Raw genomic sequence first — 26,198 nt, forward strand, 5'->3', positions numbered from 1 at the left:
TTATACAATTGTTCAAATTAATCAAATATTTTTAAAATTTATTTTTTTTTAATTTTTTTTTATTTTTTAAATTATCATTCTCTTCACCATCATTAGTGTTGTCTATTGGTTCGGCATTGAGAGTCATGGTCGAGGATGTCATTGGAGGCAAAGATCGTGATGCTGTTCCATCGCCAGACCACCACCCATGACGAAGATCTTGGTGCGGATTGTGGGACCAACTCCGTTCCGTTAATTTTGATGGGTTAAGATTTTTCGTTCACCGGTGCTTCAGGAGTCGTGTTCGCATACATGATTATTTCATGTGCCGTTCCAAAATAAACCTGACATGAGGTGCAAGCATTCGCATGACTAATTTTGTGCGGATTTAGATCCTTACTGAAGGGATGTTTGGTTGGAGAAAGTGGGGTCTAGAATCGAAATCAGAATGGATGACTCCTATTCAAACTGTTTAGTTGGAAGGAATTCTATTTCAATTTCGATTCCAAAATGGAATGAGAATGACTCAATCTATATAGAATTCAATCTTTACTCTCCTCTATGGATTTAAATTTTCATTCCAATTTCGATTTCGATTCCGATCAAGAACCAAATATTTTGAAAGATTTAGTCATTCTGATTTCGATTCTAAACCATTTCGATTCTCATTCTCTTTTTGATTTCGGTTGCAAACCAAACACCCTCTGAAATTTTGTGCGACGGAAATGACCTCCCGCATGTGTCTGCATAATGTTTTTATGCGGATTTACCTCGGCATAAAAATTTTGTGAGCGCGTCCGTGCACAAACCGATCCAGCATCTTACCTGCGATCCAGCGTGTCGCATATTTATTTCTATGCGGACTTCTTCTGCATAAGAATTGTTTGTACGTGTCCTTACCTCGCTTGACCTTGATGGACCATCCCTGCTTCACGGCCTCCAATCTCTCACCGATGAATCACACCAAGATCACGAGACTATACCATATTCTGTCGCTGGATGGAGATCAGATGGTTCCTATTTAGAATTTCCGTCGTTTTAGCATGATCCCCAACAGGCCCACGGAGGGAGACCATCTATGAGAATAATTGGGCTTGAAGGCCTCCCGCCGTTCCAGGGAAACCAGAGCTCAGCTGAAGATCCGGCTGCTGCCCGATCTATAGCTAAAGGGTCACAAGATGCAGCAGGTACCTCCGAAAACCCTAACCCTAGATTTAAAAAAAAAAAAAAAAAAAAAGCTGTCACTTACACTATTACGCTAGCTCCTTTTGAGTTCCCCTTTTTGTGCAAACTATGGAAATTTTTCTGAACAATTTGGTCGGGGATTTGGAAGGGGGAAGGGTCGGAGACGCAGGTGACGTGGGAGGATCAGCAGAACATCAACAAGTTTGGGAGGCTGAACAATCGCTTCCATGAGCTCGAGGATGAGATCAAGGTCGCCAAGGTATAATCTGTTCGTAGATTTATTTATAATCGATATTGGATGTCTATTTTTGTAATTGTTTTGGGTTGTGGATCTTCGATTTATGGTTTGAAAGCTAGTATCTTATGATGTTTGGTTTTTTCCTATAATCTTACTTTTTTAACACATTAGGAATTTTTAATGCTTCAAATCTTTTTCTGTACGCTTTTTTTAATGTCATTTGTTATGCTGTTCGAGCATCAGCTGTTATGTAAAGTTTGTTATCTTCCTTGTAATTTGTTTAATATGGGACGCCTGTTATATGTCCATTTTCTTGTTTCTGTTCTATTTGGTGTGTCATGGGAGCTGCTTTTTCTTTACTTTGATGCTGCAAGACGATCTAGAGGAACCTTGAGGGGTTCCTCTGGATTGCATGAGATTAATCTCCATCGTCAACATGGTTTGGTTCATTTTCCTATTGAAGGACCTTTGAGGTTTCACTTGAGATAAGGTTGTGTTTTCCAATAATTCAACACCAATTCACAAGGTTGGCTGAGGCACTTAAAAAACATTCAACACGTCAAGGTTCATTCATTGATCTTCAATCTTCACCGTTCATGTAACTTGTATAAAGCTGTTAGTTAAGCTCGAGGTTTTCATGTTGGCGAAGATCTCAATTTATGGTGGTTTCAGGTGCTTATTGATATAGTTGAAACAAAATGTTAGTCCTTTTTATCTTAGTTGATGTAAATCAGTATATCCTGAGATATCAATTCATCTGATGTAACATATAGAGGGTACAATATTAACATATTGATTGATATTTTCCAATATTTTTCTTTAGGTTCCTAATAGATTTTTTTAATTGATGAATCTCATAATCAATGCCCAAATATAGGTGCCAATCATGGTTTCCCTTCTTGGCCAAGATTTCCATATCTTATTCAGCTAAAATCTCAAAAGTCAAAGCTTTTCCATCTCGCCTGAGGTAAACTGAGATCTTGGATCACCTTAGTCTTGGTTGCCCGCCAAAATTATGGATATCTCAGCTTATGAAAAACCTTGGTTAAGCTTAGGTTGGGTTATTGTTTATAATTTGCTAGTTTTTGTTCTTCTCTTTGTATGAGTGTAAAGGATAAACTTTAGGTGCTGAACATGGATCAAAATGCTTGACTAGGTCAACTTCTAAGTCAACATAAGAGTTTAGCTAATGAAAAGGGGAGTTATTTAGGGTTGATGTTCTTATCTCATCAAGTTAAAGTTAGTGCCTGTATGCCTCTAATATTTTGGGTCTATTCTTGCGAAATTAAAACTTTCTTTGCATTTTGCAAGAATTATCTGCATCCTCTCTCAAAGATCCAGTCGTGATACATGCTTTTCAACCATCAACCACTCTCAACTATATTAGCCTTGCTGTTTTAGCTAACAGAGAGCTAGTATTTTAGAAAGTGTAGAAGTCTCACACAATGATATAATATGGAAGCAGGATGAAAGAGAGAGGACTTGGTGGCAGGAAATGCAAAGTTGTCTAACAAGACAAGTACAAAAGCACAGAGGAAGAAAATGTTCATGCATAAAAGGTGTTAGATAAGAAGGTTGCAATCACCATGATAAATAATTAAAAAACAGACCTGAAGAAACAATGCCAAGTGGAATGATTCCCGAGCCGTTTACATATCCCAAACCACAAACCACAAACCAACTCATATATTCTGTCCACATATATATCAACCTGTTGCTTTTAAACTTAAAATATACTTGTTGTTCGTTTAAAAATTTCCACTAAGTCAATGAAAGAACAGTTTCCACTTCCCTTTTCTTTCTTTATTCTTGTACACTACTCTGCTTGGTAGTCGAGGAAGCATTTTTGTCTCATCTTCTTTCCTGCATAAGGCTGAACTTCAAGCACCATTCTCCAACTCATTGTCTTTTGAAATGAATCGTATGTCATAATTCACTGGAGAGTTCAACTGGCCACGACATAATATCTTTTCTTTTCTGTGTATTAAAAAATTGTGTCTTTGAAATCACGTATGGGCCATGATTAATAGGTCCTATGAGCCTTCATATGAAAACTAAGTTTTGAGGTATCCGGTAGTGTTGTGCTTCCAAAGTCTGACAACATCTATTTGTAGAGGCACATGATTATTCTAAAGATTATTCGAGGTGTTGACAGGCACTTCCATACTCCCTTTCCTTTGCATATACTAATAACAACTAATGAAGTCGTGCTTTTCACTCCTAATGGGAAAGTGGTCTTAGATGAGAATCTTTATCTGTAACAACAAAAAATGAACCAGTGAAGCTACGTCTCAGATAGTGTGTATTTCTCCACAAGTCTCCGCAAACCTTGTAGTATATCCTTTACTTCCATTCCACTTGATATCCTTTCAAAAACCCTTGACCATCTAAGATACCCTCTACTCGCTAGAATTAGGCAGCTAACATTTAGACATCCCTACATGCCTCTCGCCATACATAGCACCAAAAAGATTGCGCTTTATATGATGAACCCCAATAATGTCCGAAATTGAATACTCCTTCCTATCATTTTGTATCCATTAAAGCTATTTTCAATGGCTAAGTTCAAGTCTTTGTGCCCACAAATCCTTATGCATAAACAGCATACTACTTCAATATATGGTAGAACCTCTTCTCCCTTGTCCCAAATAAGTGATGCATATTTCCTAGATATTTAGATGCTCATACACAGACATGGACGTTGGATGGACACATAAACATACTCCCACCCACCCAACCAAAAAAAAAAAAAGAGAGAAAAGAAAAGAAAAAAAAGAAGACATACAAACCCGAACACCCATGGACACACAAACACAAAGCAAATAAAGGGGAAAGAAAGGGACTGAATCTAAGGACCAAATTCCAATTACACCTGATAAAGGGTAAGTATGGATGGTGAGATGGATACCTTATGGGAAATCTCTTAGTACCATTAAAATTATAGGCCACCAGAGGTACCCTTTAGTATTTAATGATGAAATATGAAATTTTCAACACTTTCACCGAGGTAGGTTTTCGTTTTGTTTTCACATTTTAATACGTCTTTATATGTTAATGAATGTGCATTTGTATGATATGATTTGGTTATTGATGTATGTTAGTATACATCTTTGTCTTGGGGATGCCTTGTGCTATCATAAGTTTGTCATTTAATACATCTTGTGCATCATCTTTCTCAAGGTGATTAAAGCAGTCAGCACTGATACTATACCATTTATGCCATTTTTCCTTACCAAGTAGTACGTGTTGATATTCTTCAAACATTGCTCATTTTGAGAAGTCTTGGACATGATTAGAACCTAGTGATGATGTAGAACTTATAAATTTGACTCGCATTGATGGGATAAGTTGAGGGTTGGTTATGTTTGTCTTATATAATGTTTTAATTGTTATACAATGACTGCTTTGCCATTGCACTAATATGTTTATGCATGATTGTAGCCTTTCCAATGATTCTTTATGTTAGGAATGGGTTAATGATATGCTGAGATGGGCAAGATATGAAGGATCAATGAAGTACAAGCCCGTTGTCCTTATACTTGAGCTACTATCTTTAAGTACAAAATCCTCAAAAACATGACTAATCTCCTCTTGTAGGTGGCTGACTGGCCATGTGGGACTATGGGTGAAGAGGGTTTGTTTGCCGTTTTGTGCTTTGTGCTTGTGGGACGGCGGCGAAGGGAATAAGGGAAAGGGAGAAAGGGGAGAATGAATAAGTTAGGGTTGAGTAACTAGTAGGTGGTAATTGATAAAATATACTATATATATATATATATATTAACATACTAAAATAATTTGGGCTAGGTTTGGGTCGGGTGCATAACTACCTAGTCTCAGTCTGAACCCAAAGTTAAGCATTCAGGTTTTACCCAAACTCAGACCAAACACGTGAACGCGTTGGCTACTTGATCCAATCAGATTGGGTCAGATCGGGTACCCGCAAGTTTGGATTTTGTTGCCATCCCTAATCCTTGTCGCTATTTTAATGAATAAATGGAAAACTACTTTTTACCATTTGTTTTAGGTTGCATTTGGTAGCCAGCAATCTATCCAGATTGCTGGCAATTTAATGTGATAATCTGAATTATTGCATTTGATGTGCTTTTTGGATGGGAATCCAGATTGTCTTGGCAATCCAGATTGCCTCATGGGAGGCAATCTGGATTTATGAGGCAATCTGAATTGTCTTGGGGAGGGATAGCTATTTAGATTACCACTTCTTTGGCAATGTTGCAATAAAAATTTTAGACAAAATTATTCCTCAAAAAAATCACACAAAACCCATTGTCTAACCTTCCCCCCCAACCCCCTCCGTGTGCGCCCCTGGTCTGCGGCTTTTCCATCTCTCTTTGCCCGCCCGCGGCTCTTCCGCCCTTGTCCTCCACCACCCCCTATGGCTCCACGCTCGTCCCCACCACACCCATAGCTCTACACATTCCCACCCTCTAGTGCTCGCGGTTCTCCACGCCCTCTAGCCAGCTACTTCTCTGCGCCACCACCACATCCACATCACTCCTGTTACTTCTCGTCAGGAAAAAAGAAGAGCATCAGAACAAAATTATTGGGGGTATTTTAGAAATTTGATTTTACATTACCGGTAATCTGATTGTCATACCAAACATGTCAATCAAAATTTTCAGTAATTTTATTGCAAGATTATCTGTATGTACCAAACACAGTAATCAACATTACTGGCAATTTAATGGTGGCAATCTATTATGAAGGCAATCCACATTACTTTCCAAGATTGCTTGACGATGCACCAAACGCAACCTTAGGTTATAGATTTCCTGGTCAACATTAAATTTACAACTTTATCAACCAAGGTTTTAAGTCTCGAAAGCGAGGGTGTCTTGACCATCTTATCCCCTTTTTTGTGAGAACATGGGACCCGGGTAGGGTCAAGACTTCGAAATCCATCCACATAGAAAAAGAAGAAAAAAAAGAAGGAAAGGAAGAAAAGATGAAGAAAGGTAAAAGTGAAAGGAAAGAAGAAAAAAGAAAGAAAGAAAGAAAGAAAGGGAGAAGAAAAAGAATGAAAGGAAGGAAAGAGGGAAGAAAGGAAAGAGAAAGAAGAAGAAAAAGGAAAAAAAAAAAGAAGCAGAGGAAGGGACAAGAAAAAGCATTGAAGGGAAGGTAAGGAAAAAGGGAGGAAAGAAGGAAGAAAAGAAATAAAATAAAAAAAATAAAAAAAGAAAGAAAAAGAAAGGAAAGGAAAGAAGAAGGGGAGAGAGATGGAAGGTACCTATTGGGCTCTCCATTGGGACTGCTTCCAAGATGAGGCCGGATAACAAGGTGCCTCGTTGCATGGAGAAATAGGGAGACTCCCATCCCACAGGATTTAAAACCTTACTATCAGCTACCAATCAGCAACTAGCATATGCAAAAGGTATCATATAAGCGATGGCAACATAATATACTGGGTAAGTTGGCCTGTGAGGTGCTGAAATTGTTAAAGTTGGGCATGTGTAACCACATTTGTCAATGTGTTCTCCCTTTTCCCTTTTATGTGAAGGGACTGATCTTTATTTTCTCTCAAAGGGTGTGTTTGGATGATGGAAGACCTTGTCCTCTGTTAAGATCTTACCTGATGGCTGTCCTCCATTAAGATCTTACCTGCTGGCTTTCTGTTTAACTCTTACTTCGGAATTTTATTTTCAAAGAACTCTTTACTGTGGAACGAAGCAACTGGTGAGGAGGAGGATCCGGTGAGCACCAATTGTCCCTATTTTTCAGGGATAAGATAAAATGTCCTGGAGATCAAATCAATTATCGTCAAACATAGAATTAATTGTTCTTGTTGCAGCCTGGGCACCTTGTAGTGCTTATCTTCCAATGTAAATTTAAAAGGTCCTTGCTGGGAAGATCTTTTTGGGGCAGATGAGATCCTCTAGCATCCAAACACCCCCAAAAGTGTAAAGTTAAGTAGGATCGCAGAATTGTAAGTCTTGCTGCCAGAAATACTGGGCAATGTAATTGTGATATGTCTTGCTGAACCGCACATTTCAAACCTTGAAAGCTTAGTTTGTATGTGGATTGATTGATCTTGTTTTATCTTGAGAAATGTAACATTGACATATGTAGGACTGCAAAATTGTATCTGCCTTACTGCCAGGAATATTCTCTATGTAATTGTATGGTGAGAGCATTTTCTTGACTGTTCACTAAACTCCTTGAAAGCTCTCTGTCATTTTAAGCCAGAAAAGTTGGAAAAAGAGATGCAAAATGTTGAGGTAATTCCCTGAGACTTGTCATGGACTTGTTTGCTCTGTTACTTCTGCAGGAAGCAAATGAAAGTTTGGAGGATGCCAGCAATGAATTAATTTTGTCTGATGAGGATATGGTGAGGTTCCAAATAGGCGAGGTCTTTGCTCACATGCCTCGGGAAGAAGTTGAGGGCAGGTTGGAGAAGATGAAGGAGGATGCTAGCAAGGAACTGGAGAGGCTTGAAGAAGAAAAGGAATCAGTACTCGCGCAGATGGCTGAGCTCAAGAAGATCTTGTATGGAAAGTTCAATGACTCCATCAACTTGGAGGAAGACTGACTGGGGCTTTGCACTGCCCCTTGTTTATGTGTTCTCCCTCTCCATAGTCCTTAACAGTGTACTTTTAACAGGTCGCCACCTGTTTGCTAGAAGCTCATTGGTCGGTATTTTCTTATTGTCTGATGAACCTCTCAGTTCTATAAATTGGGCACCGTTGACCTTGTTATTTTCTATTTCATGTTTAAAAAAAAAATTGTTGTATGGATGTGCCCTGCTTTCCTTGGGGGCATCGTTAAGTTACGTAGCAATCTGGAAGTGATTGTCTTTGTTGTCCTTGATTTGGTCCTTACAAGCTGGAAGAAATGTTGATGAGCTTCTTCATTCTGCAGCGAGTTGAAAGGAATTTTCCGATCTCTACTGCTGATAAGTTATTAAATGTTCTTTATATGGTCAATGACACCATGCATGATGTACTCATGTTTGGCCGCCAACTGGAATTTTGTTATTTTTGAACCCATCATGAGAAAATTAAGCTTTGGGAGAATGTTGATGGAAATAAGAGCCTGTATTCAGCATTTCATTCTTGTGGTGAAGAAATAAATCATGAAATGCCCCATTTTTAAAAAAAGTTACTGTAAGGTCTTAGGAAGACGTCCATCTGATGACCTCTGACTGGTTAGTATGGCACCATCTCTTTTGTGATCACTTTTCTTTTACTCTTTTGGCCTTTTCCTGCTGGTCTCAACGTGAGACATCTGAGATCTTGTTGTTTACTTAGCAGCCTTCTGTGCTCTTTTTTTGTATTTTTTAAATAAAATTTCATAATTTTTATTTCTTTGTGTCTGTTAATAAGTGATTGAGATTCAACCACAAGTTTTTTTTTAGTTTTTCTCTTTATTTGTAATCTAGTTTTCCAGCACATACTTTTTTCAGGCTTCTAGTCTTGTAGATTAGCCAGGGGTTGGGGCAAAACGGAAGGGGAACGGGGGTGTAGGGAAACTCTAGCATGTATAGTTTTCAAAGAAATCACCTCTTGGAGAGAATCCAGCACTCTTTTTTGAACTTTGGAGACTATTTGGTTCACAGTATTTATTTTGTTCTCATCTTTTGCCTGTCTGGGTTTTCTAATCAAGGGATTTGATTCTAACGGGTAATTATCCCTAGACAATTGGGTCAGACATCCAAATAAGGTTTTTGTTGACTTGTTAATTGCCACATCAACAACGATGGCATTAACAATTTTTCATAAAAGTATATAATGGTTGCATGAGGTAAAAGCAATATGATCATTGGGATAAAAAATTGAGATAAAAATTGATATGTTTATAAACAAATAAAAATATATAGTTTTGCTAAAAATAAAAAATGCAGGAGGTAGTACATTAAAAATTATTTTACTGGGGGCTATCAATATGACATATCTTTTCAAGTCTCAAGATATGCTTTAGAAATAGCAAATAGAGTGTATAAGTCATTTTCGATAGAAAAAGATGATATAAAATTATTTCTTGATATAATAATATCTCATCATTCCAGCATAAAAAAGTATTCTTCATGCATGTTGACTTTTAGCAGTAGTTTTAATTGTCATATTAAATCTCACTTTTATAAGACCATTGGTAATATACCATTACGTAATATACCATTACATATTTTATATGATTTTTTTAATTTCATAGTATGCTTTTGAAATTTAAAAATGGAGTTGGAGAAATTTTGACTTTAACTATTTTTTAAAATTATTTATACTGTATTGAAAATCTCTATCTCTTTCACATCGACATATTTTATTGCATTTTTTTTTAAAATTAAAAAAATATCAAATGCTCTTTTCTAATTCATATATTTTATATCTCGTCTTTCAATGCCTTTGACTTTTTATAAATTATTTTTCCAATGTGCGTTGCATAAGTCAAAAATACCGATATATGTTTTTTGATTTTTGATAGAACAATACTAGCATATGTTTAATAAATAATTTAATATCACCATTCAATGAACATTGGATAATTGTCTGTAAGTGCATAGAATATCAAGAAATAAATATAAAAATGGTTTTCAAAATTAAGGAGAGAAAAATCAGCTATCAGCTCAAAAAGAAATCAAATATGTAAAATAACGGTCAACTCAAAGGCTGGACCCTAATTACTTTGTGCGACAAAGGTACTTTAAAACCTTCACCATATCTCAGTGAATCACCAATTTCATACAATCAAACTCATGTGTGAAGTCAAAGCCACACATTGACTTTGCATTCCCTTCAGACAGTAAAATATGTAAAGCTTTGGTAAAAGTTAAATCTGTGAATCTCCTAAACACCCCAATGTTAGATTACAGTACAATAAATCAACCCAAACACCCCAGGACTCTACCAAACCAACGTTCCAAAACCCTCATTCACAATCCCACGCGCAGCCAGAAATCGTTATAGCTCCGGTTCCAAAATTTCTGAGCCTAAAGGAGCCTGCCCAATAACAAAGGCTTCAATCCAAACCAAAATCCCCCTTTTTCCCAAAAAATATTGGCTTCCCGGCGACCGCAGATTTCAAATTTCTCCATTTCCTGGTCAGTTCGAACTTTTTCGTTCCCGCCAAAAAAATTCCCTCCCCCGCCACGTGCGGCGGGAAGTCTTATTTCCCCACCTCTCCAGGTGTGCATAATACAACGGATCTATTTTTTTCCAACCCTCACCCTCATTAAACACCCCCCTCTCCCACTTCCCCTCCCCGTCTCCCCCCCTTCTCTTTCTGCGCCTGATCTATTCTTCGTCCCTCGTTGGCCGATTCGACCCTTTTGCCAATCATCGCTGGCACCGATCATCGGCGCCGTATTCGCTCTTCCAGGTAATAATCCTCTCTCTTTTCCTGCATCTCTCTTCATTAATTTACATCAAAGAAACCCAAATGTGAATTTTCGGCGATGGTATGAGCTGTTTTAGGGTTTTCTTGCGTACTCGGCGTTGATCTTGCGTGTTGCCTCTTCTTTTTTTTTTCCCCGAAGTTCGTAGTGTTTTATTTTGGCATGATAGATGAGGGATTTTCAGATGTATTTCTTTTTTTCCGCTGCATCCGGACAAAAATTGAAGGTCCACTCTCCGTATATTTTCTAATTCTGCGATCTTGATGGAAATTATTCAGCAGTTGACGCTGTGTTTTGGTAAAAAAGCCGCCAGCGAGAGGTTATATTTTTCGCTTTATGCTTCCAACAGCAAGGGTTTGATAAAATAGACTCCCTCATCGCATTTTCTCCCTCCTCCTTCACGGATTGTATCTTTTTCTATCGTAGGTTGTCGCTTATGTTGGTGATTCCATTTCAGTTATCAAGTCCCATTTCTTTGATTGTAAATGCCCTATTGTGCAGGAGGGGTCTTTGTCTATCCATGTTTGAAGTGTATCTATCCGAATCTTTGTTTGCTTTTGGGTTTCAAGAAACTGTAAAACCATTCATGGAATTGAAGAGGAGAATTGGAGAGATCATGTGGCCTATACTAATAATTCCCTTGATCTGTTATTAGGCAGAGTCTGCACACAGCTGGCCATGGACCCATGAGATGGCTGATGAATATGGATTTGGTAGTGAACAGGAGAGGTGGATCGGGGTTATACAGGATCTCTTTCAGTCTTGAATTATAAGTTTGGTACAGCTAGAGTTTCCTACGGAATCAGACTCTTTATGTTTCCCATCTTACAGCATCTTATTTCGTAATGGGAATTTGATTTTATGATCCTATCCAACCAATTGCTTCTTTTCGCTTGGGGTTTAATACAAGACTCTGTAAGTCCACCTGCTGCACACTAATGTGTTTCCATCTTTAGAAATGATTCCATGCTATGAAATAAGTGCTAGTAAAATGGACTATCATTGAATGCAATCATGTGATATCTTTTCTCTAAAGTCAGACACAAGTGACGTCAGTCGTTGATACCTTTTATGCTTGTATTCTCTGTTTTTCAGTTTATTTACTTGTTCTTCTTTCTGTTGGGAAAGATTTTATTTTGTATTCATTGAAGCATTCATGGAATCACTTGCATCCACCAGGGCTTATGTCGTGATGAATCTTTTATCATTTAATGATAGCTAAACAAGTGATATTTATGATGCATTTTCTTATAATTTTTTTCCTTCTTTTTATAGCTAATAGAAATTAGGTTTTGTTTTCACAATGATCCTGCAGTGTGTGAGGAAAATCCCTAGTCAGATTTTGTCAAAGTCTTTTTTTAGTTTTTTCAAAATTATGCTATCCTATTATCTATCCTCTTTAGCATGACATTAACATGTATACAAAAAAAGTCATTATTGCATCCTATTACTGGTGTTACCTAATAACAAAGTTACCATGGTTACATCAAGTTTTATATGTTCTCAAGAGCATAAGATTCATTCCCCTAACTCAAGCATCCTTCTTTCTTTGGTGAAACCAGATGTGCTTATGCTGGATCTATGTGCTAAATGTTTCATCTGAATCCAGCCATTATTTTCTTTCTCCATTCAAGTTTCATTGCTCGCCAACTGCTAGAAGTCTGTTAGAACTTTTAAATATGATTATTATTGGAATGATTCACCAAAAGTCACTTGAAATCACCAAAACCATCAAAAGAATATCTAAGTTTGTTAGCTTGATTTCAATTTGTTTTGGTTCGGCCAATTAAGGTTGCATTTGGCATTTTTGGTAATTTTATCTCTGGTTGTGTCCAAAATATTAAAAAGGAAACAATTAGACAAGATAAAGTCCTTTTGAAGTTTATTGTATTGCTTTTATTGACCTTCCCTCATAGAATTTGGTTCCTTCATGGAGAAACAACTAAGAGCTTACTATTTTTGATCGTTTAATGTCATGTTTCACATCATTTGACTGTTACTTATGTTACTATTGTTATTTTTTGTGACAATTCTTAAAAACAAGATCTATATTGTCTGTGAGATTTAAGCTCTAGCATTTGCAACACTTCATTAAATTTTTTTTTTTTTGAATATTCTTTGGGACCCAATATTATAGTGCCTCCTTATCTTCTTGAAGCTAGAATAAATTCAAGCTTAACTTTAATGAAAATTTAAAGAAGCACCAAGTTCCCATGTATATGATACGTCTGGCCTTGAATGTTAGTTTTTGCTACTCCAAAATTGCCCCAATTTTGGATCAGATTTGGGTGCAGCATATTTTTGGTTTTGGTTGTACTTTTGTACAATAGAAGCATTTAAGAGTTTTGACTCTAGCCACATGTTTATTTTGCTATGATAATCAAGATTGATGTTAGATTTCCTGCATGCATCTAGGGCTTTTGGTTTCTTTATTTGTTATTTATTTATTTACTTGGTGAAGTTTGACAGTTGGTCACCCTGCTGGAGTTGATAATTGTTGCTTGGTTTTTGGACTTATCAAACATACATGGGGAGTGTGGCATGCGATCTTGGTTCTGCAGATTCTACAGGTTTAATTATTACAAATGCTTCTCATGTAAAGTTTTATTACTACAGATGCCTTTGTTGGTACAACTAAAAGGTTCAGTGGTCACTTTGCTAGTTTTTTGTCTTAAGACTGAAATTCTTGCGGTTCACATATGGGAATCTTCCCATTAATGAAGGCGTGATATTGAATCTCTATAACATGATGAGTTCAGCTCTGATGTCTTGTACTTCTAATCTACATGTTCTGATCATTTTTGTTGGTTTGCATATACCATGCTTTCTATGTATAAACAAATTAATATGCATCTTGTATAACAATCACACATTTTATATTTCAATTGCCTTATGGCACTTTTTAAGTTGCCATGAGTTTGTCTTGTGCATACAGTGGCAAATGCTTAATAAATTATCGATCTTGTCAAAGCACATATTTGCGGCCATGTTTATTGGTTTGTTTATTCTTGAAATTTCTCTAAGTAATGTATAAGAAACAAGCTTTGGTGGTTGGTAAGGATGCTTAAAATGTAATGCAAGTGTGATACCTTGATTGCCATGGAACAAGTGGGAGTTGCTTGATTTATTTTCTAAGCTATGTGCTCCTATGTTTCTCTTTTAAGTAACAAAATTGTTATTTTCCATGCTTGCATTCGCAAAAATTATCTTGATGGGTGATGACACCTCCTTGTAAGGTAGGTTTGGCAGGGTTGGAGGTCAACCTAACCCAATCCAATACCCTAAGACCTCTACCTAGAACCCAACCTAATACTTTGAGACTGCTGCCTAGAACCCAACCGAATCCGACATTTAACCTAAACTCCTCAACCCAAACCAAACCCAATCTTAATTTCTTAGGCTTGGTTCAAAATCGAGTTGAGCCATGTCAAGCTGGGTAAATTTGTGCCAGCTAGATTAGTTTAACCAGGTCATCAATAAGTGCTACCATTCCATATATATGATCCCTAAACATAGAAGTAAAGAAGATAGGGATGGCAACATGTTGATATAATGGGGGTCCCAATTTCATATAGGTGAACAAACACTAGTGCAATCTTCAAATTTAAGCAGCATATAAGATACACACACATACATATAAGATGCATATGTACAATTAGAAATCTAAGATAAAATAACAGGGAAATGTTGACTAGATTGTTTTGAAGCATCTTCTATTGTTCTTAATTATGGTTTGTACTATTGGATTGGCATCAAACTATATAATTTTGAGAAAATCAATGAATATTAAGGGACTAATACTTGATAAAGTCTTAAACTTGTCATTGCAATGGTTTTGCTGTCTTAAAGTCTGTCTGTACAACTTTTTGTCCTTTTTAATGCTAATTGTTCATTCTTGAAAGGAATGCTAGGGAGGTTTGGCAAGTGATTAGTGATAGTTCATAGTCGACTACATGGAATAGTAATGCATCACGAGTAACATGATCCTTCAAAACTTAAGGGTAAAGACTTTTGATTGCCAATTACTAAAAATAAATGATTGGTCAAAATTATTGGTTTTCTCTCAAATAACATCAAAGTAACACCTTTATATCTTAATAGAGAGAGTGAGAGAGAGTTTCTTGTTCCTTATCTCGTGGCCCTCTTTCCTTTTAGGATCATTGCTATGCCCATGGTTTGTGTTCTCCTCGTAGTTATATCTATGCTATCAAATCACACAAACAAACACTCAACCCATGGTGCCTCGCAACTTCACAATAATTATGATGGGCCAATGGTTATACCAACATTCTTCAACTACAATACCCATGTTGGGGTCCAACCATCTTATAGTGATTGTGACTTGCTATGGGTTTGTGCCCCATGTTGGTACTTCTTTATTTTGGTTGTGGCCCTATCTCATGTCGGTTCCACTCCACAATCATCATCTACCACCTATCTATTTGATAGAATTCTTTAACTATGAGCTCCATGAGAAAGTTGGTGGGTGAGGTGGATGAATAGTTGGTTGCAGTGGATTTAGTGCTATCTAGATGTGCCAAAATCTGGCTTTTCCTTTTTTTTTTTGGTGCCATGTCTGGACACATGGACGCTTCATGAGATTCCTTGACACTTACAAGCAAGGTTTTAAATCCTGTGAGACAAAGGTGTTTTAGTTTCTCCATGGAATAGGACGTCTCGCTGTTTCGTTGTGTCCCGACAGTCTCGATCATGCATCCCAATGAATATCCTCTATCTTTCACTCTTTATTCTTTCCTTTCTTTCTTTCTTTCTTTTTTTTTTCCCTTATTTTTCTTTCTTCCTTCTTTTCTTTCTTTTTCTTTACTTTCCTTTCTTTTTCTTCTTTCCTTTCATTTTTCCTTTTTCTCCATCTTTCCTTCATTTCCTTCTTTCCTTTTTCTTCTCTCCCTGCAAGGATGGGTTTCAGAGTCCTGAGTCCATCTTGGTCTTATTTTCTCATAGGAATGGGACAAGACGGTTGGGATATTTCTTGTCCCATCGGGATGTAAAACCTTGCTTACAAGCATTGAACCATGATGTTATTATGGTCAGTAATCAAATTTTTGCATGCATCTATAGAAGCTTTTAATTCTATTATAACATTTAGTGATAGTTTTGTGAATTGTTTGGAATTATAAGCAATTGATCCAGCAAACTATTAATCATGCATCTATATTTATACATATTTAAAGATACATGCATATGATGTAGGCATGTCCTTGTCCAATATCTCGAAAGATGCTGTATCTGATCCTTTTGGACACCTAACATCCTTGTCATGGGTCTAAATAATATTGGGTGGATCATGGAACTTGTGGTGAAACCAAGCTCCAACGTTTAGTGGAGGAGATGTTGCATGGTGACAATCATGTGCTCTTCGAAGTTGATAGATAGACACATGAATAGAATTGTTCATAGGGAATAAAAAAGTAGAAATAAAATGCAATCTGTTCATGTCCTGGCTATCTGCTTATTTCCTTATATACCCTTTACAAATAAGTGGCTAAGATTCATTTTCAGAGTTCTATAAAATATAATAGACATGTACCATAGTAGAATCCATAATTAAATACCTAAAATAGTATATTATACTAATATGAGTTACATGTGAATGTGAAACTTGATGTAGTAGTCACCATCATATTAAATATCAAGTATCAACATACACCTTATAATCTACTAAATATTGAAAGCACTCTATTAGATATATCTTATCCAAATGTTTTGATGGTATAAGCTAATATCTAGCAGACTGAAACATAAGAATTTTGCATGGACCCCTTTTCTTGTATTTCACTATTGCATAGACACAGGCATGAGAATCAGACTTGGACAAATATCTGTGTCTGACTCGAAAAGAGGATAAAATAGAGATACAACGATACATAGGGTAGAATATACTTCTAACTAAATCATACTTGTATCTTTAAATATTGTTTATAGGAAACAATAAAACATATTGTTTGGTAGGGCCTTTCAGTATATATGTTTCTTGTTCACACTCAATTAACTTAAGGATGTCGGAAAAATAATATCTTGCAATTTTATTTCAGAAAGCACATATTCTTGTTTCTAACTTTAAAATGAAGGGTTGAACTAATCTTGGATATTTTTCATCTCTCCATCAATTTTTTGAGAACATTCGGGACAAGATAAATCACCTGGGAGAAGTAATTACTTATCCTGAAAATTAGGATTAGTTGCTACCACTGATTGCATCCCATCTGTTTCTGCCACCAGTTTTGATGGTTTTTTCAGGACGGAGCCATTGCTGGAAGATATTAGTGGATTTATAATAAAAAAAAATTCATAAGTATTCAATTGGAATGCGACTAGAAAATGAATTAGTTAGTTAGTATCCTATATTTGATTAGGATTTATTGGCAATTTGAGACAAGATGGGAAGTTGTCCCTGCCACCCCCTGCCTCTTCTTCTTTTCTTCCAAATCCAACACCTCCATCTGCTCCTTCATCTTCTTCTCCCAATTTGTTGTTATCACTTAACCCTCCACTATTACTCCTCCCTCAGCCATCAAACAAAATTCTAAATAATAATAAGTTTTAACTTAAAAATTCTGAAAACATGTTCTTCTCAGAAGCAAGTTATAAATGCTTTCTTCTTAGAGCTGGCAATTTCTTAAGAAGCATAGGTGGTAAATCAATTTTGTATGGTTTCCTAAAGAAGACATGTAGGAAGCTGAATTGTAACATAGGTGAAACTTTTAGGAAGCTTTATTAGAATCGAAGCATGATAAAGATAAAAAAAACCATTTCAAACTAGTCCTTAGTAGTTTTCCCATGGTTCATCATTTGTTGCTGACATGCTGTCTCCCTGTTTTGGACATACAATTTCCTACTTCTGAACTTTATAACCTTTATTTGACATCATTTTCTTCTTGGTGGCATACACATAGCAGCAAATATACTGATGGCAACATATTAGAACAAGTGAAGATCTCCAATGCAATTGCATTCTTTTCAACATTAAAAGAAACTCTTTTCAGTACTGTCTAATGTGATTCTGTTTTCGAGCTAGTATATGCCATCTGTTCTGTAAATTGTAAAGCAGCTTCATACCAATTTACTAGCCAATCTACCCCATACATTATTGAAACATTGAATTTTGCAAGCAGTATCTTCTATAATTCTTGTATGATATGGATGCCTACATTTATGATGGGTGGTTATAACTGTGTTAAATGCTGTAATGTCAAAATAGGATAATTGTGGCTTACAAACTTTGATCGAAACAAATGTTAATTTTAAACTCTACTATAGAATAAATGGTTGCCTTTAAGGCATTCTTTTACTTAATTTATCCAAGATACTTTTTATCATCTTAATAATTATTGGATGTTTTTCTTTATTTAATCTATAGTTTTGAAGTATATTATTATTATTATTACTGCTATTGCTTTTTTCCCTAAGGTTTCACATTCACACTTACTGAATTTTCTTACTCTTTCATATTTACAATATAACAAGAATAATTAGCCGACTATGATATAATTTTCAGCTACTTTACCAATCTTTTGTTAATTTTTTCTTTCATCAGTATGATTTTGATTCATATTGTACTTTTACTTAAAATATCACTACATGCACCCTATATATGATATTTTCTTGGCTTATCAGCTTTTGGCTTATTTTAAGATTAATATACCATGGTAGGTCAGAAATCCTTGTTATGGCTATAGTCCAGGGTTTTATAAATAGTGCCGTGGTCCAGTATTCTTGCTGGCAGGGGTCAATTTGGCCAGTGTACCTGCAGAACTTTCTTGATGCATGCTTTTTACCAGTTCTTTGCCACGTTATGTACATGTCAGTATGGGCAAGATTTGAAACCTTGTTAGAGTCAAGATTTTTTGTCACCTCATGATCTTTGTTTCCAAGTGGAATTTGATACTTCTACTTTTTGTTTCTTATGCATTCATAGTTCTTCCTGTTGAGATACTGCAGTTGTTTGCCCTTGCCCTCCCCCTGCCCAGCCAGGTGTGGAGGTGGACCCACTAAGTGCAGCATGGGATGGTGGGCAGACCAAACTTATGTTGCTGTTTACATCTGATTCCATTACATGCTTCAGCTTTTCAGCTATTCTTGTACTATAAAGTTTTAAATAGTCATCAGCATGTATTTCCCTATCTGCTTGCCCAGTTATATATGCATATGGTGCCATCTATCCTTCAGACAAACTATGATTACACAAGCTATGTTTTTTGTAGTCCTTTTTTTTTTTTTTTTTTTTTGGTATTTTCTTAGAAATTTTGCTCATTGTTTGTTACATTTAATTGAATTTTAGGTCTCCTTTTCCTTATAGTTCTTTTATTTCTTTACAATCTATGATGAACATCCTAATATCACTTACAGGTGTGAAGAGAAAACACAAAGGAATTCCTTCAACAAAGAAAGAGAAAATCATTGATAACAGCAAGGTGGAACATGAAATACCAACAGAGACAAAGGAAGAGCCTGTTGAGGATCGTGAAGAACCTGTTGCTCACAAGAGGCCAAAGAGAGCTGCTGCATGCTCAAATTTCAAGGAGAAATCAGTCAGGTTATCTGATAAATCTGCAGTTCTTGAATCGAAGAAAAACCGTCTAGTGGAGGAAGAGATGGCTGCTGTTGATTTGACCAAACTTGGTCCTGAAGATCTTCCACCATGTAGAAAACTTCTAGACTTCATCTTGCATGATGCTGATGGAAATCCTCAGCCTTTCGAAATGTCGGAAATTGATGATCTGTTTATCACTGCTCTTGTCATGCCCATGGATGATGATTTGGAGAAAGAGAGAGAAAGGGGAGTAAAATGTGAAGGATTTGGGCGGATTGAGTCTTGGTCAATTTCTGGTTATGATGAAGGGTCAGCAGTAGCTTGGATTTCAACTGAAAGTGTAGATTATGAATGCGTAAAACCTGCAAGCAGTTACAGACGGTTCTATGATCATTTCTATGACAAGGCATGCATTTGTGTTGAGGTTTACAGAAAACTAGCCAGATCTGCTGGTGGAAATCCAGATTTAAGTCTTGAGGAGCTACTCGCTGCTGTTGTCCGTTCCATGAATGGAACCAAGAATGCCTCTGGTGGATTTGTTAGTAAAGACTTTGTGATCTCTCTTGGTGACTTCATATACAAACAGCTAGTTGGATTGGATGAGACCACAGAGAACAATCATGCGAATTTAGCCACATTGCCAGCTCTTGTTGCTTTAAGAAATGAATGTAAAAGTAGAATAGAGTACAACAGGGTGCCTCCAATGGTCTCAAATGGGAGCGTGAAGATTAAGGAAGGAGGAAATGTGGAGGGTACTGAAGATGAGGATGAGAAACTAGCACGGTTGTTGCAGGAGGAGGAAGAGTGGAAGTTGATGAAGCAGCAGAGAGGTCGTCGTTCTGGGACTTCTCAAAGGAATATATATATCAAAATCAGTGAGGCAGAGATCGCAAATGATTATCCTTTGCCAGCATATTATGAACCCTCTGTTGAAGAAATGGATGAGTATATCTACTTCGACAGTGACAGCTACATGTCCTATCCTGACCTTCCAAGAAGAGTTCTGGACAACTGGGCTCTATATAATTCTGACTCAAGACTTATTTCTTTAGAGCTAATCCCAATGAAACCCTGCACAGAAATTGATGTGACAGCTTTTGGATCTGGTAACATGAGAATGGATGATGGTAGTGGGTTTTGTTTAGAGGCTGACCCAGGCCAGTCTTCTTCAAATACATCTGACAGCCTGGATTGTGGGTTTCCAATATATCTGAGTGCAATCAAGGAATGGATGATTGAATTTGGCTCTTCAATTATTTTCGTTTCAATTCGAACAGATTGTGCCTGGTTTGTGCCCCTCTTGCCCCTTTCCGCCCACACACTCACATACGCATCCCATCTCTCAACTTGCATGATTAGCTAGAACATTCATTAATGTTTTTTCACTAATAAGCACAAAGTTGACATGACTCACTCTTGCAGGTAATATAGTATCATATTCATCCAATTATATTCTGTTTGTCCTGAAATGAACTCACTAGTATGAAACAATTTTTAGAAAGGGTACTGTGTACTCTGTGTGGATACAATAGATGGCTTGTTTTATTTGTTTTTTGATGCAATCCTCGTACTTATATGTGCTCTCCAATTACAGGTACAGATTAGGAAAGCCAACAAAGCAGTATGCTCCCTGGTTTGAACCAGTTCTTAAAACTGCAAATGTTGCTATTAGTATCATCAAGTTGTTAAAAGAACAAAGCCGGGTGTCAAGGCTTTCTTTTGCAGATGTGATCAAGAAGGTTTCAGATTTTGAAAAGGGTCATCCTGCACATATATCCTCAAATTTGACATTGGTAGAGAGATATATTGTTGTGCATGGACAGATTATCCTTCAGCAATTTGCTGAGTATCCAGATGAGAACATTCGTAAGTGTGCTTTTGTCACTGGCCTTTCAGACAAGATGATGGAAAGACAGCACACAAAACTAGTTATGAAGAAAAAAGTTGTGGTAAAGAAAGAAGAAAATCTGAATCCAAGTGCAACAATAGGCCTGTGTTGTCCAAGAGGGATGTGATGCGTGCTACGACAACCAGGCTGATAAATAGGATCTGGGGTGATTATTACTCCAATTACTTTCCAGAGGATTTAAAGGAGGATTATCATGAAATGAAAGAAGTTGAGGAGCCAGAAGAGAATGAAGAGGAAGAAATGGAAGAGGAGAACATATTGGTCCAGGGGGAGATTACTTCAAAGCCCTGCTCATCCATACAGTCTCATAAGCCAAAGCTTAATTCCAAGGAAATAAAATGGGATGGGGAACCAACTGACAGAATGGATACTGGGGAAGCTCTTTATGGACGGGCAGTTGTTCGTGGGATCGTAGTTGCTACTGGTGGAGCAGTAACTGTAGAAGCTGATGAATTGGAAGAAATGCCAACTATATTATTTGTTGAGTACATGTTTGAAAAACTTGATGGCATGAAAATGGTACATGGCAGGGTAATGAAGAAGGGATCTCAGACCGTTCTTGGAAATGCTGCAAATGAGAGGGAGGTTTTTCTGACTAATGAATGCATGGAATTTGAACTGGGAGATATCAAAGAATCTGTAACTGTGGAAATTCGGCTGCAGTTATGGGGGCACAAGCATAGAAAGGAATACTTTGATGAGGATAAGATCGATAGGGCAAAGGCAGAGGAGAGAAAAAGGAAAGGATTGCCTATGGAATTCTTCTGCAAGAGCTTATATTGGCCTCAGAAAGGTGCATTTTTGGCTCTTCCTTATGATGACTTGGGCCTTGGAACTGGTGTTTGCAATTCATGCATATGGAGAGAATCAGAGAGCAATGAATTTAAGATAAACTCCATGACAAGTTTTGTGTACAACAACACTGAGTACAATGTCCATGACTTTTTATATGTCACACCCCAGTTTTTTGGTGAGAACAAAATCGAGGATCGTGGAACTTTTAAGGCTGGCCGGAACGTGGGACTAAAAGCCTACGTTGTATGCCATTTGCTGGAAATTGATGTTCCTTCAGGGCCTAAACAGCCTACCCCAAAATCAACCCAGGTCAAGGTTAGAAGATTCTATAGACCTGAAAATATTTCGGCTGCAAAAGCATATTGTTCTGATATTAGAGAAGTAAGTGTTTTCTTCATAATTCCACACCCCACCCCCCCCCCCCCCCCCCCCCCTTTTTTTTTTCCAGTTTTGTGGAGTTTTAATGAACAACTGTACTTAAACCACTATATGGTGCTTTCAGGAAATGAAAATAGTAATCTACTATCTGCTTGTCTTTTTTTATTATCTGATTTAGCATGAATTCTTGTTGTAATAATTTTCTGGTGGCTGATCTGCAGGTTTATTACAGTGAAGAGATAATTAGTGTGCCTGTAGAGATGATAGAGGGTAAATGCGAAGTGAGAAAGAGAAATGATCTGCCAAATCTGGACTTCCCTGTGGTTATTGATCATGTATTCTTTTGTGACTATTCTTATGACCCTGTAAAAGGAGCACTCAATCAGGTATATTGTCTTCTATGCACCTTAATTACATCTATAGCTAAAACTTCATCTTTCCTTCTGATTGGAAATTTTTTTTTTTTGAGCAGTTGCCTGCCAATGTGAAATTTACCTCCCTGACACGAAGGGCATCTAACACCACTCGGAAAAAGAACAAGGGTAAGGAAAAATGTAAAGAAGGCGAGCAAGATGGCTCTGATAAATTGAAGGACATGGCCCAAGAAAATCGGTTGGCTACACTAGATATTTTTGCTGGTTGTGGAGGCCTGTCAGCGGGATTACAGCAATCTGGTAGCCCCTTCATTATGCACACTAGTAAAGTTCGACAATAGTCAAGTTGGGTTTCACTGATTATGTAATGCTCAAAACTGTAGGTGTTTCTTTTACGAAATGGGCAATTGAATATGAACAGCCAGCTGGTGAAGCATTTAGTGAAAATCATCCTGAAACCTTGATGTTTATAGACAATTGCAATGTGATTTTAAGGTGACTACTGACTACTTGCCTCTAATAATCACCCTCCTCAACCTACCCCCACCCTCATATAGCATAAGTTATGCACTCAATGTTGTCTTTCAGGGCTATTATGGAGAAGTGTGGGGATGCAGATGACTGTGTTGCAACTGATGAGGCTGTTAAATTGGCAACTGGGCTTGATGAGGAGAAGCTTAAGAACCTGCCAATGCCGGGTGAAGTAGATTTCATCAATGGGGGGCCTCCATGCCAGGTCTGTCCTTTTATATATTAATAGGCAAAGCATTTTATTATACCCTTTGGATCTCATGCTCTATGCCTCATGTTCATTTTATCTAATTATGCGATAATGCTGTTTATTATTTTGCTCAAATTCTTATTCCTTCTTCAGGGTTTTTCTGGCATGAATAGATTTAGCCAAAGCACATGGAGTAAAGTACAGTGTGAGATGATTTTAGCATTTCTATCTTTTGCTGAATATTTCCGGCCACGTTTCTTTCTTTTGGAGAATGTGAGAAATTTTGTTTCATTCAATAAGGGGCAAACATTCCGATTGACTCTTGCTTCACTGTTGGAAATGGGATACCAGGTTTCAATCAATACTTACTGCCACAAAATAATTGCCATATTCTTTTCTTGGTTTTTAAGCTCGTCCTCACTTCTTATCTCTAGAACTACCATTTTTCTTTCATAATCTCTTTTTTCTTGTAAAGGTGCGGTTTGGAATTCTGGAGGCAGGAGCTTATGGTGTGCCACAATCAAGAAAAAGGGCATTTATTTGGGCAGCTTCCCCTAAGGAGACTCTTCCCGAGTGGCCAGAACCTATGCATGTCTTTGCTAGTCCAGAACTGAAGATAACAATGCCTGGTGGTGTGCACTATGCTGCTGTTCGGAGCACTTCTGGTGGAGCACCATTCCGTTCCATAACTGTTCGGGATACGATCGGGGATCTTCCACCAGTTCCTAATGGAGCTTCAAAACCTACAATCAAAGTAATTTTCTCCCTTCAAGTGTAGTCTGAAATTAGTATTTGTTTTTTCTTCTACATTTCCATCCTTCATAAAGAATGGATAGCGACAAAAATTTTATTGAGCTTTTTCCCTCACAGTTCTTGTTTCCCCTTTATGTAGTATGGAAGCGAACCAGTTTCCTGGTTTCAAAAGCTCATTCGAGGTAACATGTTTGCCCTGAATGATCATATCTCCAAAGAAATGAATGAACTGAATTTTATTCGGTGTCAAAGAATTCCAAAGCATCCAGGTGCTGACTGGCATGACCTCCCGGATGAAAAGGCAAGTCTTTAAATTATTTTCTACGGTGATGTTGGTGCTGATTTAGTTGAGAACACAACTAATAGGTAAACATTTTTCATTTTCAATTATGGGTGCTGATTGAGCTAGCATGTCTGCAAAATGTAGGTTAAATTATCAACTGGGCAAATAGTGGATTTGATTCCATGGTGCCTACCGAACACTGCAAAGAGGCACAACCAATGGAAGGGGCTCTTTGGGAGGTTGGATTGGGAAGGAAATTTCCCCACTTCGATCACAGATCCCCAGCCCATGGGAAAGGTGGGAATGTGCTTTCACTCTGACCAAGATAGGATTATCACAGTCCGTGAATGTGCACGGTCTCAAGTAAGTCCCTTTTCTTTCATGAATGAAATATCATTTGCTCACAGCCGCTTACACTTTGGGGATGAGAAACTACTCATTCCTCTTTTCCCCCTGATGTAGAAACTATATTTTTATCTGCATGCAGATAACCAAAACAATTGCTGCATATATTTGTGACTAAGTGCTTGGACATTGTTGTTTATTGGCATAGATTTCTGCCCTCTTAATATTCTCTAATCATGCTCAAGTTATTCCTAATCCTGTTATTATGTAAAAGATATGGCATTTACATATAGGTAAAACTATCTGTGCAAATAAGCTAAAGTTCTTTGTTCTTTTTGTTTCCTTAATCCATTTTTAATTGAAGGAATAAGCAAATTGTTAAATGATATTTTCATGAAAATGTTGTTATTTCTCAAGAGCAGGTTCATCTTCTTGAATGCAGTGCATCCTAAACTTTTGTAGCACTCTTCTTCATAATACTTTGTACACCATAACCTTCATTTTCTTTCCTTTCACTACCTGATATTCCATTGTATATTGGTGCATGCAGGGATTTCTGGATGGCTATCATTTTTCAGGGAATATTCAGAATAGGCACAAGCAAATTGGTAATGCTGTCCCTCCTCCACTTGCCTATGTGCTAGGTTTAAAACTGAAGGAAGCTGTTGATGCAAAGTCTTCTTCAGCTTGACTGTCTCATGGATGTTAGTTGGCCGTCCAGGGTGCCACGACACCCACATTGGATCTGCTAAACTGTCTATACCTATACAAGCATCGGCTTTCATTTCTTCATTATACAAATTCTTCACATCAATTACCATGGACTTCTCCCCTCCATGCTGGAGACAATTTTAAGTGGCTTTACGTTTTCTCAGATAGGTGGAAGTCAGGTTATGGCTATTTTTTCCTTGTGTCTTGAGGGTGTTATGGGAACTAATGAGGGCAGGTCATGTTCCACATGGCACGGGTGTCATGGGTTTGAAATATGAAAGCAGCCTTTCTGCATCCATCATAAGACTGTACATTTGACCCTTACCTTGCAGTAGCGGGGCTTTGTGCATTGGAATGCTTTTTATTTTTTTTAAGTGTTTTGGGAATTTTTCTCCTATATTGATGTGTAAGTTTATTGCCAGAGAGCAACGAGGAATACTTTTATCCTTTTAAATACTCTTTTCAATCCAATGTATAAGCAAAAAGGCCTTGAGTACTAGAATTCTTTGGAATAGACCATGTCTACTTCAAGGCTTCTTTTGTGTGTCTTGGTAATTGTCATTCATCACTCCATGTCATATGCTACTTTAGAAGTTTAATTTCTTGTAGTTTTTTTTTTTTTTCAGGAAATCT

The 26,198-nt window shown here is 37.2% G+C and overlaps 2 protein-coding genes across 2 annotated transcripts; both read left to right on the plus strand.

The window, feature by feature from the left end:
• Positions 1-1,026: 1,026 nt before the first annotated feature.
• LOC105055942 (probable prefoldin subunit 4) lies at positions 1,027-8,219 on the plus strand. Its single transcript, XM_010937982.4, has 3 exons — positions 1,027-1,166; positions 1,313-1,423; positions 7,686-8,219. The coding sequence occupies exons 1-3, from the start codon at positions 1,158-1,160 to the stop codon at positions 7,944-7,946; spliced, it is 381 nt and encodes a 126-aa protein (XP_010936284.1). The 5' UTR covers positions 1,027-1,157; the 3' UTR covers positions 7,947-8,219.
• Positions 8,220-13,214: 4,995 nt separating this feature from the next.
• LOC105055950 (DNA (cytosine-5)-methyltransferase 1B) lies at positions 13,215-26,136 on the plus strand. The gene is given in 13 exon segments (NM_001303599.1): positions 13,215-13,315; positions 19,113-20,583; positions 20,891-21,281; positions 21,284-22,381; positions 22,600-22,764; positions 22,851-23,052; positions 23,136-23,247; positions 23,341-23,488; positions 23,627-23,824; positions 23,949-24,227; positions 24,366-24,527; positions 24,654-24,872; positions 25,405-26,136. Coding segments are annotated over 13 exon segments (4,629 nt in total). The 5' UTR covers positions 13,215-13,272; the 3' UTR covers positions 25,546-26,136.
• Positions 26,137-26,198: the final 62 nt, after the last annotated feature.

The sequence above is a fragment of the Elaeis guineensis genome, chromosome 2, assembly GCF_000442705.2.
Source record: "Elaeis guineensis isolate ETL-2024a chromosome 2, EG11, whole genome shotgun sequence".
Taxonomy (NCBI): Eukaryota; Viridiplantae; Streptophyta; class Magnoliopsida; order Arecales; family Arecaceae; genus Elaeis; species Elaeis guineensis.